The sequence below is a fragment of the Mus musculus genome, chromosome 3 (genome assembly GCF_000001635.26).
Source record: "Mus musculus strain C57BL/6J chromosome 3, GRCm38.p6 C57BL/6J".
NCBI classification, from domain to species: Eukaryota; Metazoa; Chordata; class Mammalia; order Rodentia; family Muridae; genus Mus; species Mus musculus.
In genome coordinates this window covers 90,105,936-90,121,005 of record NC_000069.6, presented here as the reverse complement: position 1 = coordinate 90,121,005, position 15,070 = coordinate 90,105,936, and the positions used below count along the sequence as shown (strand labels likewise).

At 43.2% G+C, this 15,070-nt stretch overlaps 1 protein-coding gene across 14 annotated transcripts in view; it reads right to left on the bottom strand.

Moving 5' to 3' along the window:
- Nup210l (nucleoporin 210-like) overlaps nucleotides 1-15,070 on the bottom strand; it is a 111,145-nt gene that overhangs the window by 91,146 nt on the left and 4,929 nt on the right. For all 14 annotated transcript variants that reach the window (XR_375598.4, XR_375599.3, XM_006502293.3 and 11 more), the window contains exons 2-5: nucleotides 13,971-14,107; nucleotides 5,820-5,951; nucleotides 2,380-2,473; nucleotides 989-1,139 (exon numbers count right to left, since the gene is read on the bottom strand). Coding sequence is in view for 12 of the 14 variants with exons in the window: in XM_006502293.3 (XP_006502356.1) it covers nucleotides 989-1,139; nucleotides 2,380-2,473; nucleotides 5,820-5,951; nucleotides 13,971-14,107 (514 nt within the window). In the remaining 2 variants the exon portion in view is untranslated. The remainder of the gene's footprint in view (nucleotides 1-988; nucleotides 1,140-2,379; nucleotides 2,474-5,819; nucleotides 5,952-13,970; nucleotides 14,108-15,070) is intronic.

Sequence of the window (15,070 nt, the reverse complement as noted above, 5' to 3'; positions counted from 1 at the left end):
AATAAATACATTTAAAAATGTTTAAAACAGAGGTTTAAAGAAAAAGAAGTTACCAGGGCCTAGCAAACACAGAAGTGGATGCTCACAGTCAGCTAATGGATGGATCATAGGGCTCCCAATGGAGGAGCTAGAGAAAGTAGCCAAGGAGCTAAAGGGATCTGCAACCCTATAGGTGGAACAACATTATGAACTAACCAGTACCCCGGAGCTCTTGACTCTAGCTGCATATATATCAAAAGATGGCCTAGTCGGCCATCACTGGAAAGAGAGGCCCATTGGACTTGCAAACTTTATATGCCCCAGTACAGGGGAACACCAGGGCCAAAAAGGGGGAGTGGGTGGGCAGGGGAGTGGGGGTGGGTGGATATGGGGGACTTTTGGTATAGCATTGGAAATGTAAATGAGTTAAATACCTAATAAAAAATGGAAAAAAAAAAAAAAAGAAACATCAGTAAAAAAAAAAAAAAAAAAAAAAAGAAGTTAAAGGTAAGCAGTAGCAAATCAAATGCAGGTGAGATAGGCAAAAGCTGGGGTTCCTGAAAGATCCAGCACCCTGTGTTCCAAGTCCTTCCCACAGGTCTGATGTTCTTGCCCATCCCCTGTTTACGCAAGACAGAGCGTTGACAGAGCATACATTTCTTTTGTTGTTTTTGTTTTAGATGGGTTCTCACCATGTGCCCAGACTTAAAACTCGCTATATAGGCAACTATGTTTTGTTTTGTTTTGTTTTGTTTCTAGACAGAGTTTCTCTGTGTAGCCCTGGCTGTCCTGGAACTCATTCTCTAGACCAGGCTGGCCTCGAACTCAGAGATCCACCTCCCCCTGCCTCCTGAAAGCTGGGATTAAAGGCATGTGACATCACTACAGGCATGAAATGACTTTTTCAAGTAAACGATCTACCATTGGCCCAAATAATAGCAGCTAGAGGCCTCTACTATATTCCCCATTGCAAGACCTCAGACGGCTGTTTCTAGCACAGACTGTTTACCTTGTAGAATGGCTCATAAATTCGGACTTTTACAACAGCAGCCCCAGTTCTCATCCCAGATACCAAAATCACGTCTCCTTGTCTCTCCTGTTTTTCCATCTCAATTATATAGTCAGGGGGCGAATACTCGGCTTCCGAGTACTTCAGAATCCTAGAGAACCAAAGGAAGATTTGTCTCTGGTAGGATTAACAGTCTTCTAAACTTTAGTCTCTATAAAGCCCATCCCTGTAGACAGCTCCAAAATACCGTTGCTTGCTTGTGTGCTTTCTGAAACAGTGCCTTATGTAACCCAGGCTGGGCTCTAACTTGAACTTGCTAATAACGTAGCAGAAGTTCACTCTGAATCCCCCTGCTTCAGCTCCACCTTGACCCCCACTTCTAGAATCCTGTGCCAGCCTGGATTGAGGGTTTTTCTGGTTTCTCTCTCTCTCTCTGCCTCTCTCTCTCTGTCTCTCTCTTCCTCCCTTCCATCCTTCCTTTCTCTCTTTTTGTTTTGTTTGTCTGTCTTGTTTGTTTCTTGAGGTAGAGTTTCTCTGCATAGTTCCAGGCAGGCCTGGAACTCACTTTGTAGATCAGGCTGGACCCAGACAACTGCCTGCCTCTGCCTGCTGAGTGCTAGAATTAAAGTTATGTGCCACCACCCTCAGCCATGGATTAAGCTTTTTTAATTTCTGATTTCCAGAAGGTCTAGCCTGTGGTTAAGACTGCTATGGGATACAGTTTAGGCTGTCTGTTATCTGTTCTTTAGTACTGAAAACAGAATCCTTTTGTTGTTTTTATTTTATTTAAAGACAGTTCCAGCCGGGCAGTGGTGGCGCACGCCTTTAATCCCAGCACTTGGGAGGCAGAGGCAGGCGGATTTCTGAGTTCGAGGCCAGCCTGGTCTACAAAGTGAGTTCCAGGATAGCCAGGGCTACAGAGAGAAACCCTGTCTCGAAAAACAAACAAAAAAATAACCAAACCAAACCAAAACAAAAAAAAAAAGGTGTTTTCCCACACACCTGGCTAATTATCTTATTCTATTTCAGGATGAGCAGACAGCCTAATCTCACAGATTCTCCAACAGAGGTTATTAACTCTCATGAAGGTTCCAATATTTATCTCCTGTGTATGGCATTTGCCATAGTGAATGTATCTATTTAAAAAAAAAATCAAAAAGAAAAGAAAAGAAAAAAATGGTAAAAAGAAAATAATCCTGGACAGTAGGATTATCAAGCTGCACACGGATGGCTGCTGCTGTCCAGTGTGCCGCCCAAGGACACTACCTTGCTGCACACGGATGGCTGCTGCTGTCCAGTGTGCCGCCCAAGGACACTACCTTGCTGCACACGGATGGCTGCTGCTGTCCAGTGTGCGCCCGGGGACACTACCTTGGGCTTTTATGCTTTACCTAATTTTGCTAGACAGCTCTTCTCTCGATGACTCATTGTCCTGGGCAATACTCCACTCAAACACCATGCCTGCCAGAGTGCTGAAAGTGTTTCCTGGAAAGCAAGCCAAAGGCAGACAGGATAGAATCACACATCCCAAAACATCCAAGTAGCTCCAAAAAGAAAAGAAACGAGCTAAAAAAAATCACTTTAGGTATTTTTCTGTAACAAATAACAGCACTTTTTTTTTTAATCCACTAAAACACGCAGATTGGAATGATCCTTACCCACATCCCATTCCCAACAGGGTTTTTCAGGGGTTTTTGTTTTGTTTTTTGGTGTTTTTTGGTTTTTTTTTTTTTGGTTTTTTTTTTTTTTTTTTTTTTTTTGGTGACCGGGCTAGCCTTGAAATCAAGAGATCCACCTGCCTCGGCTTCTTGAGTGCTGGGATTAAAGGCGCGTACAGTCATTGCCCAACTCCAAAAGGCTTTCTACAGTAGAAAGGACCCATGGGGAGCAGGCTTGTAAAGTACAGCGTGGACCCACTGCTGGCTGGCGGAGGTTCTCTAGTCTCCCTGCTCCTTCGCTTCGAGGCCACCTACCAGGTACCTCATGGTTGACGGGCATACTTAACCCTAGCTCCTTCCACACACACTGCCATGACAACTAGACTCCAAAACTTTTTCAACTCTTAGAAACTAGCCCAGTAGTCTTGGGCTAGTGAGGTCACTCCATGAGTACAGGCACTCCCCGGGGTGAGCCTGATGTCTGAGCTCTGTCTCACAAAGACGGAAGGGAAGTTGCCCTCTGACCCCCATATGCATGCCAGGGCAGATACACATGCACACACAGACAGCACCGTAAGGAAACTTTCAAAGCCTGTTTACCAAGTAATTTACAAATAAAGTAGTAACTGTAATAGCACTTTACAGCAGTAATATAGTATATCTAAAGCAACATAAAGTTACCCTCAAGAAAGACTTAATCGGGCTGGTGAGATGGCTCAGAGGTTAAGAGAGCCGACTGCTCTTCCAAAGGTCCTGAGTTCAAATCCCAGCAACCACATGGTGGCTCACAACCATCTGTAATGAAATCTGATGCCCTCTTCTGGAGTGTCTGAAGACAGCTAAAGTGTACTTACATATAATAAATAAATAAATAAATAAATAAATAAACAGAAAGAAAGAAAGAAAGAAAGAAAGAAAGAAAGAAAGAAAGAAAGAAAGACTTAATCGCTTGGCAGCAATAAATAAATAAATAAATAAATAAATAAATAAATAAATAAATAAATAAATAGAAAGAAAGACTTAATCGCTTGGCAGCAATAAATAAATAAATAAATAAATAGGAAGGAAGAAAGAAAGAAAGAAAGAAAGACTTAATCGCTTGGCAGCAGTGGTGCACACCTTCAATCCCAGCACTCAGGAGGCAGGGCCGATGTATCTCTGTGAGTTTAAGGCCAGCCTGGTCAACAGAGCAAATTCCAGGACAGCCAGACTTATACAGAAAGACCCTATATTGAAATCTCCCCCCCAAAGAAAAGAAAAGTCTTAAAATTATTAAACTTCTTTATATATTTATTTTAAATTTATTTATCTTATTTTATGTGTGTATTTTATCTGTAGTGTCTAAGTATATCTGTGTGAAGTGTCACTGGAGGCCAGAAGAGAGCATCAAAGCCCCTGGCACCTGAGTTATAGATGGTTGTGAGCCACCATATGGGTGCTGGGAAGAAACCTGGCACAACATCCCTCCAGCCAAACTATAGTGACTTTTAATCACCTTGGCAGACAGGAAGTAGACTGGTCACAGCAGAGCTAAGGGACTGGGTTGTGGCTCACTGGAAGAAAATGGACTGTTGAGGATGCAGGAGGCCCTGGTTCAATTCCCCAGTACCAAAGCCAAAACCATAAAACACCAAAGCAGGGGTGGAGAGATAGATGCCTTCGTGTACTTGTTGCTCTTGCTGAGGACCTGGGGCTCCTTTTGGTTCTCAGCATCCACGTGATGGTTCACGATTAGCTGTACCTCCAGGGGATCCACCCTCTTCTGACCGCAAGCACAAGCTATACATGTGGTGCATATACAAAGATGCAAACACCCACACATATAAAATAAAATCAGTGAGTCTAAAAAATTTAAAATGGGGGCTGGTGAGATGGCTCAGTGGGTAAGAGCACCCGACTGCTCTTCCGAAGGTCCGGAGTTCAAATCCCAGCAACCACATGGTGGCTCACAACCATCCGTAACAAGATCTGACTCCCTCTTCTGGAGTGTCTGAAGACAGCTACAGTGTACTTACATATAATAAATAAATAAATCTTTAAAAAAAATTTAAAATGAATACTATAACAAAAGCATGTCCTTAATTAAATTAAATTAATATCCTTAATTGTTGATCTAGGGGCCGGGAATAGAAGCTTGGTGGCAAAATTTCAATACTTAGAAAAAGCTCAGCCATTCTTGGTGGTACTTGGCACTCAGGAAGCAGAGGTAGGCTGATCTCTGTGAGTTCGAGGCCAGCCTGGTTTACAGAGTGAGTTCCAGGACAGCCAGAGCTACACAGTGAGCCCTGCCTCAAACAAACAAACAAGCAGACAGACAGACAGACAGACAGTGCTGGTAAGATGGCTGGAAGTCTGAGGACCTGAGTTTGAGCCTTCCCACATAGTAGAAGGAGAGAACTGGCTCCCACAAGTTATACTGTGACTTCTATATGCACTGGGGGATATACAGACCCCACCCATACATACTAATTTCTTTCGTAGTCCAGAAATAACAAGAAATAACAGCAGCAGTATTTTGCAAAAAGGCAGCTAATACAGAGAGATCCAGAAACCCATTCCCTGGGTAACAGACTGGACTCCTCAGAGGGAGCCACTGACAAGGGGCCTTTAGTCAGTGACGGCCCTGACTTAGGGAGGCTACATCTGGAGCTGAGTCAGCTTCTGGGAAACCTAAGTGGAGGAAATAAAAAAGGTCAGAACAGAGCTGGCGTCCAAGATTCTTCAAGGCCTCAGCAATTACAATGAAACTGACATAGTAGCCAATCAAAATGATACTAATGTCACTGTTTTGCTTCCTACCAATCATATTAGAGGTTACCTAATCCTTCTGGAAAATTCCCCCAGCCCTGCATAAAAAGTGGCCTGCAAGCCCCTCGAGTCGTTGCCATTTTGTTTGACCCCTGCATGCTGGTAATTTCTGCAGAGTAAATGCTCTTTGCCTTCGTGTATCATTGGAGTCTGAGGTCTTCCTTCCTCCATTCTTGGACCCTAACAGTACACTGAAGCATGTTCTGCACTGCCAACCTGCTCCGGACGTGAGCCCCAAATGAGAAGAACACAAGTCACATTTAAGGTCTGTTACCATCACACAGTTCCTGTTTCTGAACGCTCAACGTGAAGGAACAACACTCCATGTCAGGCACTGCTTACTCAAGTCGCCCCCAGCCCCTTACCTTTAGAATCCAGGGCCCTCACCATAAGCTCCAGCGGTGCATCGTCCACATACAGCTCCCGGGTTCGAGATACAATTTCAATGTTGTCTATCACATCGACCTTTACATCACAGCGTAGCTCATGGTCCGTCACTGCAAAGGAGCAAAAAAAATGGGTGCCCTTTTAACTAGACGGCCACCACCAATCTATTAAATGTCACAAATACTCAAGAGTTTAGAGGTTATTTTAAAAAAAAAAGAAAAAGTTCAGGGCTGGAGAGATCACTCAGAGGTTAAGAGCACTGACTGCTCTTCCAGAGGTCCTGAGTTCAGTTCCCAGCAGCCACATGGTGGCTCACAATCACCTATAATCCTAGATGCAGGGGATCTGATGCCCTCTTCTGGTGTGTCTGGAAACAGCTAGTGTACTCATATACAATAAATAAATAAATAAATAAATAAATAAATAAATAAATAAATCTTTAAAAAAAAAAGAAAAGAAAAAAAAGTCTGCAGCCAGACCTATGTAGAGAAACTCTGTCTCAGAAACAAAAGAAACCCCTGCCTCCTAAGATGGTACTATGTTCATGCAGTGCCCAAGAAGGCCAGAGGGTGGCATTGGATCCCCTGCATCTAGGGTTATAGGTGGTTGTGACTTGCCAAGTGGATGCTGGAAAAAAAAAAAAAAAAAAAAAAGAGTCCTCTGAAAGAAGAGCTGGTGCTCTTGTTTTGTCAAGGTCAAAGAGGAGCTTTAAGAGTTGGTTGGTTCCGGGGCTCGAGAGATGGTTATCTGTGTTAGGCACATCCCTGATTCCCTAGCAGAATTATATGATGACAGTTCTTGTAGGCCAAGTTCCCAACCAATGCAAAAAATGCCTGCAAGACTAAGCTGTTAGCAGCGGCAAAATCCTGTAATCCTGGCATCATAGAGGCCAAGGAAGGAAGAAAGACTGCTGCTTAGTCAGCCAGCCTGGGTTGCTATAGAGAAAGACCTTGTCTCCATCTCCATCTCCATCTCCATCTCCATCTCCATCTCCATCTCTGTCTCCGTCTCTGTCCCTCTCCCTCTCCCCGTCCCTCTCCTCCCCCTCCTCCCCCTCCACTTCTCCCTCTCCTCCCTTTCCCTCTCCTCCCTCCCCCATCTCCTCCCTCTCTCTTTCCCTCTCCTCCCTCTCCCTCTCCTCCTTCTCCCTCTCCCTCTCCTCCTCTCTCTCCCCCTATCTCCCACCTACCTCCCCCACCTCCCCCCTCTCCCCCTCCTCTCCCCCTCCTCTCCCTCCTCTTCCCCTCCTCTCCCCCTCCTCTCCCTCCTCTCCCCCCTCCCCCTCTCCCTCTTCCCCAACCCCTCACACACACACAAAACAAAACCCAGAGCTGTGTGTCACTTTCCAAGGATTTACTTTATTCCTTGTCGTTTTAAGTGTCAATATTTTTTATCTTCTATAAAATAAGGTTAATAGGCATTTTTTCCAAATTATTTATTTAGAAAAGAAAAATGGTGGCAGCTATATGTTAATTGTATTAATGGGCTTCTAACTTGTGTGTGGATATTGGAGGGTAACTGGAAGGAGTGATACTTTCCTTTCCTCATGTGCTGCCAAGAGACAAAATTCAAGCGACAGGCTTGGCAAAAAACACCTTTACCCACTGAGCCATCCTGACAGGCCACCTGGATTGGGTTTTCTGTTTGTTTGATTGTTTGTTTGCTTGTTTGTTTTTTCTTAGACTCTGATTAGCTGTTTTGTGTTTAATTGCTTTGTTCACTGTGTGGCTCCGGCAGGCTGTGAACTCAAGCGTATCCTCGTATGTGTTAGGTTTTTGAGACACAGTCTTGGTTCTGCACCCTATGCCATGCCTAGAAATACATTTTTATTTCAGGAAACAGTATCGTTCTGTTCACAAGAGGCATTAAGAACTGAATTTAACAGCAGCCAGGGAAATAGAAACAGGCAGATCTGGTAATATACTAATACCTCAGTGCAAAAAGTGTTTGAATTAATCATCCTAAAAGTACTTTGTTTAGTTTTTTTGTTTGTTTGTTTGTTTGCTTTTTGGTGCGGGGAGGGTTGTTTTTGTTTGTTTGTTGAGACAGAATTTCTCTGTGTAGTCCTGGTTGTCCTGGAACTCACTCTATAGACCAGGCTGGCCTCAGACTCAGAGATCTGTCTGCCTCTGACTCATGAGTGCTGGGATTAAAGGCATGCACCACCAATGTCTGGCTCCTGAAACTGCTTTTAAAAATGTTTTATGTGAGCTGGGCGTGGTGGCACACATGTTAATCCCAGCACTCGGGAGGCAGAGGCAGGCAGATTTCTGAGTTCGAGGCCAGTCTGGTCTACAGAGTGAGTTTCAGGACAGCCAGAGCTATACAGAGAAACCCTGTCTCAAAAAACACAACAACAACAACAACAACAACAAAAAGTTTTATGTACAAAGGTGTTTTACCTGTGTACCATGTGTTTGCAATGTTTTTTGAGACCTGGCAAAGATCTCATGGAACTGGAGTTATGGAAGGTTTTGAAACACCCTGTGGGGGCTAATGAGATAGCTCAGCGGTAAGAGCAATGACTACCTTCTAAAGGTCCTGAGTTCAAATCCCAGCAACCACATGGTGGCTCACAACCACCTGAAATGAGATCTGATGCCCTCTTCTGGTGTGTCTAAAGACAGCTATAATGTACTTATTTATAATAATAAATAAATCTTTGGGGAAAAAAAGATAGAAAGAAAGAAACACCCTGTAGGTGCTGGACATTGAATCGTGGTCCTCTGAAGAGCTTTAGCCTCTGAGTCACCTCTCCATCCCTGAAACTGCTTTTTATGTATATTATGGTCAAAAAAATAAGAGAATACATTATAGATAATAAAAGTCAGACTATCTCTCTCTCTCTCTCTCTGTGTGCGCGAGGGTACGCACATGCATGTGTACATGCCATGGCAGGCATGTGGATGTTAGTTGACAATTTTGTGGCTCTGTTCACTCCTTCCACCTTTACCTAGGTTCCAGAGATCACACTTAGGTCATCAGGTTTCATGACAAGTGCCTTTACTCACCGAGCTATCTCACCAACACACATCTGTCTTTCTGAGAGCAAAGAAAAGGAGTCTAGAATAGAATGAGCCCACGTTAGAGTTAAAGCTATGACTGTGAGTTCATATGTATATGTATATGTGTATATATATGTATATATGCAGCTAGACACAGAAATAAATGTAGAGATGTGTGAAGACATAGACTGACGTGTGCATGTTTCTTTCTTAGCTCTGTCTGCTAAAAGAAACTAGGACACTCCCTTAGCAACAAGCACACTAGTATCTAGATCTTGCTTTCTAAATATAACTCTAGAGCTCAAAAGCAAGAAGTACTATACCAGGGCCACAGCTTAGTTGGTGGAGTGTTTTGACTACCATAGAGGAAGTCCTGGGTTTGAACCCCAGAACTATACAAACACAGAAGGGTGGTGCATATTTGTAACCCCAGAATTGTGGAGGCAAAAGGATCAGAAGTTTAAAGTTATGCTTAGCTATACAGTGAATCAGAGGCCAGACTAAGATACATGAGACATTATCTTAAAAAAAAAAAAAAAGAAAAGAAAAAGAGAAAGAGAAAGAAAAAAAAAAAAAAGGTAAGGGAGTACTATAAAAAATGCCAAGCCGGATGGTGGTGGCGCACTCCTTTAATCCCAGCACTTGGGAGGCAAAGGCAGGCGGATTTCTGAGTTCGAGGCCAGACTGGTCTACAGAGTGAGTTCCAGGACAGCCAGGGCTACACAGAGAAACCCTGTCTCGAAAACCCAAAAAAAAAAAAAAAAAGCCAAGACTAAGGGCCTACCCAAAGGACACAGGATACCATAAATAGAAGATATGAATTACCAAACTATTGTTTTTCTTTCTATTGCTCTGACAAGCACCAAGATCAAAAGCAATTAAAGTGCAGAAAAAACTTTTTCCAACTTATAGACTACAGTCCATCATTGAAAACAGAAATTTGAACCAGAAGTCATGGAAAGTCATGGAGGAACATTGACTGTTGGCTCAACTGAAGGCTCATATACAGGCTAGGACCATTTGCCCAGGGAATGGTGATGCCCACAATGGTCTGGACACTCATACAGCAATTAACAACCAAGAAAATTCCCCACAGACAAGACAATCTAATATAGGCAATTTTTCAACTGAGATTCCCTCCTCACGTGACTCTAGGCTGTCAAGCTGATAGTTAAAGCTAACCAGGACAAACAGAATGTATTATAACTTCTGTCCTGAAATAGCAGAATCCTGTAGAGGGATTTTAATAGAGCAATATGGCTACTCTGGCTGGAATACAGACATGCCCTTAGTACAAACTTTTGTTTGTTTGTTTTATGTAAGTGCCCTGTTGCTGTCTGAAGAGACACCAGCAGAGGGTGTTGGGTTTCATTACAGACAGTTGTGAGTCACCATGGAGTTGCTGGGAATTTTACTCAGAACCTCTGGAAGATTATTAGTCAGTGTTCTTAACTGGTAAGCCATCTCTCCAGGCCCCTAGTACACACTTTTAATCCTAAACAATGAAAGTAATAAAGTTAGTTTGTAGAAGGAAGCACCCATGTTTAAAAATGAAGTCTAGTTGAGAGGCAGACAAAAAGACAAATCAGAAGAAGATCTGACAGAATGAGTCAGAGATAGGATATGCCCAACTTGCACAAGGACAGAGAGGAAGCCGGGCGTGGTGGCTCACACCTTTAATCCCAGCACTTGGGAGGCAGAGGCAGGCAGATTTCTGAGTTTGAGGACAGCCAGGGCTATACAGAGAAACCCTGTCTTGAAAAAAACCAAACCAAACCAAACCAAACCAAACCAAACCAAACCAAACCAAACCAAACCAAACAAAAACAAAAACAAAATGAAAACATGTTTCCTGGCTGCTTTTGGATCAAGATTTAGAACTCTTGGCTCCCTCTCCAGCACCGTGTCTGCCTGGATGCTGCCATGCTTCCAGACATAATGTTAATGGACTGAACCTCTGAACCAGCCCCAATTAAATGTTGATCTTTACAAGAGTTGCCTTGGTCATGGTGTGTCTTCTCGGCAATGGAAACCCTAACTTTGACACACGTCATCCAACAAGGTCACGCCTCCTAATCCTTTCCAAAAATTTCCACCAACTGAGGGCCAAGTATTCAAATATATGACCCCCTGGATACTCTTCTCATTGAAACTAACATAGACATAAAAATAAATAAAAATCTTTCTTTAAAACTCATTGATATGTGTTAACATTAGTGGGCAAAACTTTAAGGAGTGTCAGGACATATCAAAGTATCTTTCCCAAATATTTACTAGCTTCTGTGGTACTTAATACATTATCACAAGCTCTTTGACAATTCTCCCTCCATGGTGAAGCTTAGATCTTTCTCCTTGGCCTACAGGGCTGGATTCAGTGGCCCCTTTCCATGACTAGTCTAAAGGAACGGGGAAAGAGGAACGTCACAGACACCGGTCTGGATCAAGTGCTAACATTGCACACTTTGGTACACAATGCAAAGCAAAGACTCTTCACTTCCGCTTCCCCCCAAAACTAACCAAGCTAACCAGGAGAACCCCATCAGATAAATCCAAATTGAGGGATGCCTGACCAACACTGTTTATTTACTTGTAGCGCTGGGCCTCGCACATGCTAGTTCTTTGCCACTGACCTATATACCTGTATCCCTAACTCTCTTTTTCATTTTAAGACTGAATAACCCCCATCCCCCAAAAAAGACTGAATAGCCCAGACTTCCCTTGAATCCATGATCTTCCAGCCTCTAATTCCCAAGTGGCTGGGGTACAGGCCCACACCACTAAGCCTGGCTTCCCAACGTTGACACTTTAAATGTCAAAAGTTATTGAGATGTCAGTTGTAGTGGTACACTCCTGAATCTTCAGCATCCAGACAGTGGAAGCAAAACAATGAAGACTTCAAAGCCAGCTTCAACTATACAGTGAGTTCCAGGATAGCCTGAGCTATGGGAGACCATCTACAGAGATGGCTCAGTGAGCAAAATGTTTGGCACACAAACATGAAGGCTGAGTTTGGATCCCCAGAATACACATAAAAATCAGGTATGGTGTGGCACACCTCTGTAACCCCAGGGCTAGGGGAGTGAAGATAAACAGATCCTAGGGCCTCACCAGACAGGCAGCCGATCCTAAACACTGAGTTCCAGATTCAAGGGGAGACCCTGCCCCAAAAAGTAGATGAAGAGCAACTGAAAAAGACACCAAAAGCTAAGCGCTGGCCTCCACATGAGCATGTATACAACACACACACACACACACACACACACACACACACACTATGTAGTATATAATCTTGGCACTTAAAAGCTGAGATAGGAGGATCACCAGAATTTCAAGGCCAGCCTACATTAAGAGACCCTGTCTCAGGCTGGAGAGATGGCTCGGTGATTAAGAGCATTGACTGCTCTTCCAGACGTCCTGAGTTCAAATCCCAGCAACCACATGGTGGCTCATAATGGGATCTGATGCCCTCTTCTCGTGTCTCTAAAGACAGTGACAGTGTACTCACACACATGAAATAAATAAATAAATCTTTAAAGAGAGAGATCCTGTATCAAAAATAAACAAATGGATAAATAAAACGAAAATTAAAATCAAACAAACAACAAAAAACCCCAGGTTTAACAGTGCATGCCTTCAATTCCAGCACTTGGAAGGCAGAGGCAGGAAAATCTTTGTGAATTTGAGGCCAGCCTGATCTACAACAGAAGTTTATGGCTAGCCATGGCTACACAGTGAGACCCTGTCTCAAAAATAAAAATTAAAACAAAAATACAAAAACCACACACACGCCGGGCGTGGTGGCGCACGCCTTTAATCCCAGCACTTGGGAGGCAGAGGCAGGCGGATTTCTGAGTTCGAGGCCAGCCTGGTCTACAAAGTGAGTTCCAGGACAGCCAGGGCTACACAGAGAAACCCTGTCTCGAAAAAATAAATAAATAAATAAATAAATAAATAAATGGAAAAAAAAAAAAAAACCACACACACACACACACACAAGCACAGCACAGCACAATTAGAGGAGCCTGGGAGGAGCAAGTAAAAGTGGCTGCCCTGCCCCAAACCTGAGTATCTGAGTTCAGTTCTGGGGACCCCCACGGGAGGGACAAGAACCAACTCCTAAACATTGTCTTCTAGCCCCCACATGAGTATACACTGCCTCTCCACACACTAATGAATGTAACAAAAAGTGTTTTTTAGGTTAAGCATGGTGGTACAGGTCTTTAATCCCAGTCACTGGGAGGCAGAGCAGATGGATTTCCAAGAGTTTGGGAGAAAGCTGGTCTACTTTACATGAGACCCTGTCTCAGAAATAATCAAACACTCAAAACAAAACAAAAAATAAATAGGATGGCAAAATTATGGCATCAAGTTTTGAAGGTATATGCAGTGTGTGTGTGTGTGTGTGTGTGTGTGTGTGTGTGTGTGTGTATGCACACGTACATATGCCACAGTGCATATGTGGAGAGATTTGGTTCTTCTGCCTCAGATTGTCAGGCTTGGCAGCAAGCACCATTACCTACTGAGCCATCTCACTGGTCCACAGAATTATAATTTATATCAGAAATCATTTTTTTACAAAGTTCTTAACACTTGACGCTAAAATCATTTGTGTTAATCATTTATACAAAACATTATCTGACTCAAAAAGTTTTTGTTTTGTTTTGTTTTGTTTTGTTTTGTTTTGTTTTGTTTTGTTTTTTTGAGACAGGGTTCCTCTGTGTAGCTCTGGATGTCCTGGAACTCACTTTGTAGACCAGGCTGGCCTCAAACTCAGAAATCTGCCTGCCTCTGCCTCCTGAGTGCTGGGATTAAAGGCATACACCACCACTGCCCGCTGTGATGCACATCTTTAATCTCGGCACCCAGGAGGTTAATGCATGAGTATTTCTGTGAGTTCAAGGCCAACCTGGGTTAAACAGTGTATACCAGTGCTAGGAAGACCCTGTCTCAAAATTGCAAATTAATGCCTGGTCATGGTGATACACACTTTTAATCCTAACACTCCAGTGGGAGAGGTCAGCCTGGTCTACATAGTGAATTCTAGGAAAGTCATGGCTACATAGTGAGACTCTGTGTCAAGGAACAATGGCCACAGGAACCAATGAGTCAAATTCCATAACATACCCACTTCTCGAGCAAGAATGATGCTGCTGAGGCGTATCGGTTGGGTGGATTCAGCAACAAGAACAGCTCTTTGGGAGCACGAGGTACCATTTTCATATAAAGGCTGAATGGTAACTGCATCATGATGAGTGGAATGCCTGCCAAGACAACATGGTTTAGAGCATGAAATAAATACATGGTTCAGGCAACACAGGCAAGTGGAGTCTATAGTTCTTCCATGTTACATACCAGCAGGAATGCCTGAGGATACTCTACAGAACCACTGTTAGATGACACAAGAATTAAAACTGGAGAATGACAAGAACCACTTCCCAATGATCACTTGTGCAAAGATCTAAAATGTAATTCTCCCACGATGTTTAAAATAGGACTCACAAGACAGAACCCAACCCTAACAAGAAGACTCTGGAGGCCTTGGCTACTGCACTCAAACTGACAAAAGGAGATATCAGGATTTGGTTCTTCAAGAAAGGGCGTGAGACAGAGCTTAAGCAGTTGTCTAAGGCCCACAGATCAAAGCTGAACCAAGGGTTAGTGTGGAAGTACTTGCTGAATTCTTCCAAAAGAATTAGTGCTAACAAACTGCTTGTACAAGACTTGGGAAATGTACAGTTACCACTTGACACCAAAAGGGACCACCAGGAAGAACCCAAGGAGACCTACCAAAATGACCCTGGACTCCCCAAAATTTTGGAAGCCTTGAAGAGTTTCACACTCTTTTCTGGGTACCTCTCTCTGCAGAGGGCATGTCATAGGGTTTCTGACTCCCTACTGTAGGCTCTTTTTGCTAATATTTTCTCAGTTTCCTTGTTGAGGCAGAGGGCTGTTGGGTTTTATGTCTACCAATGGTACATTAATAATAAACCTACCTATTCCAAAGAAGGAAAGAAGGAAAGGAAGGAAGGAAGAAAAAAGAAAGAAAGAAAGGAAGAAAGAAAGAAAGAAAGAAAGAAAGGAAGGAAGGAAGGAAGGAAAAAAGAAAGAAAGATAAGAAAGAAAGAAAGAAAGAAAGAAAGAAAGAAAGAAAGAAAGAAAGAACTCACGCCAGGCAATGGTAGCTCACACCTTGAATCCTACCACTTTGAGGGCAGAGGTAGGCA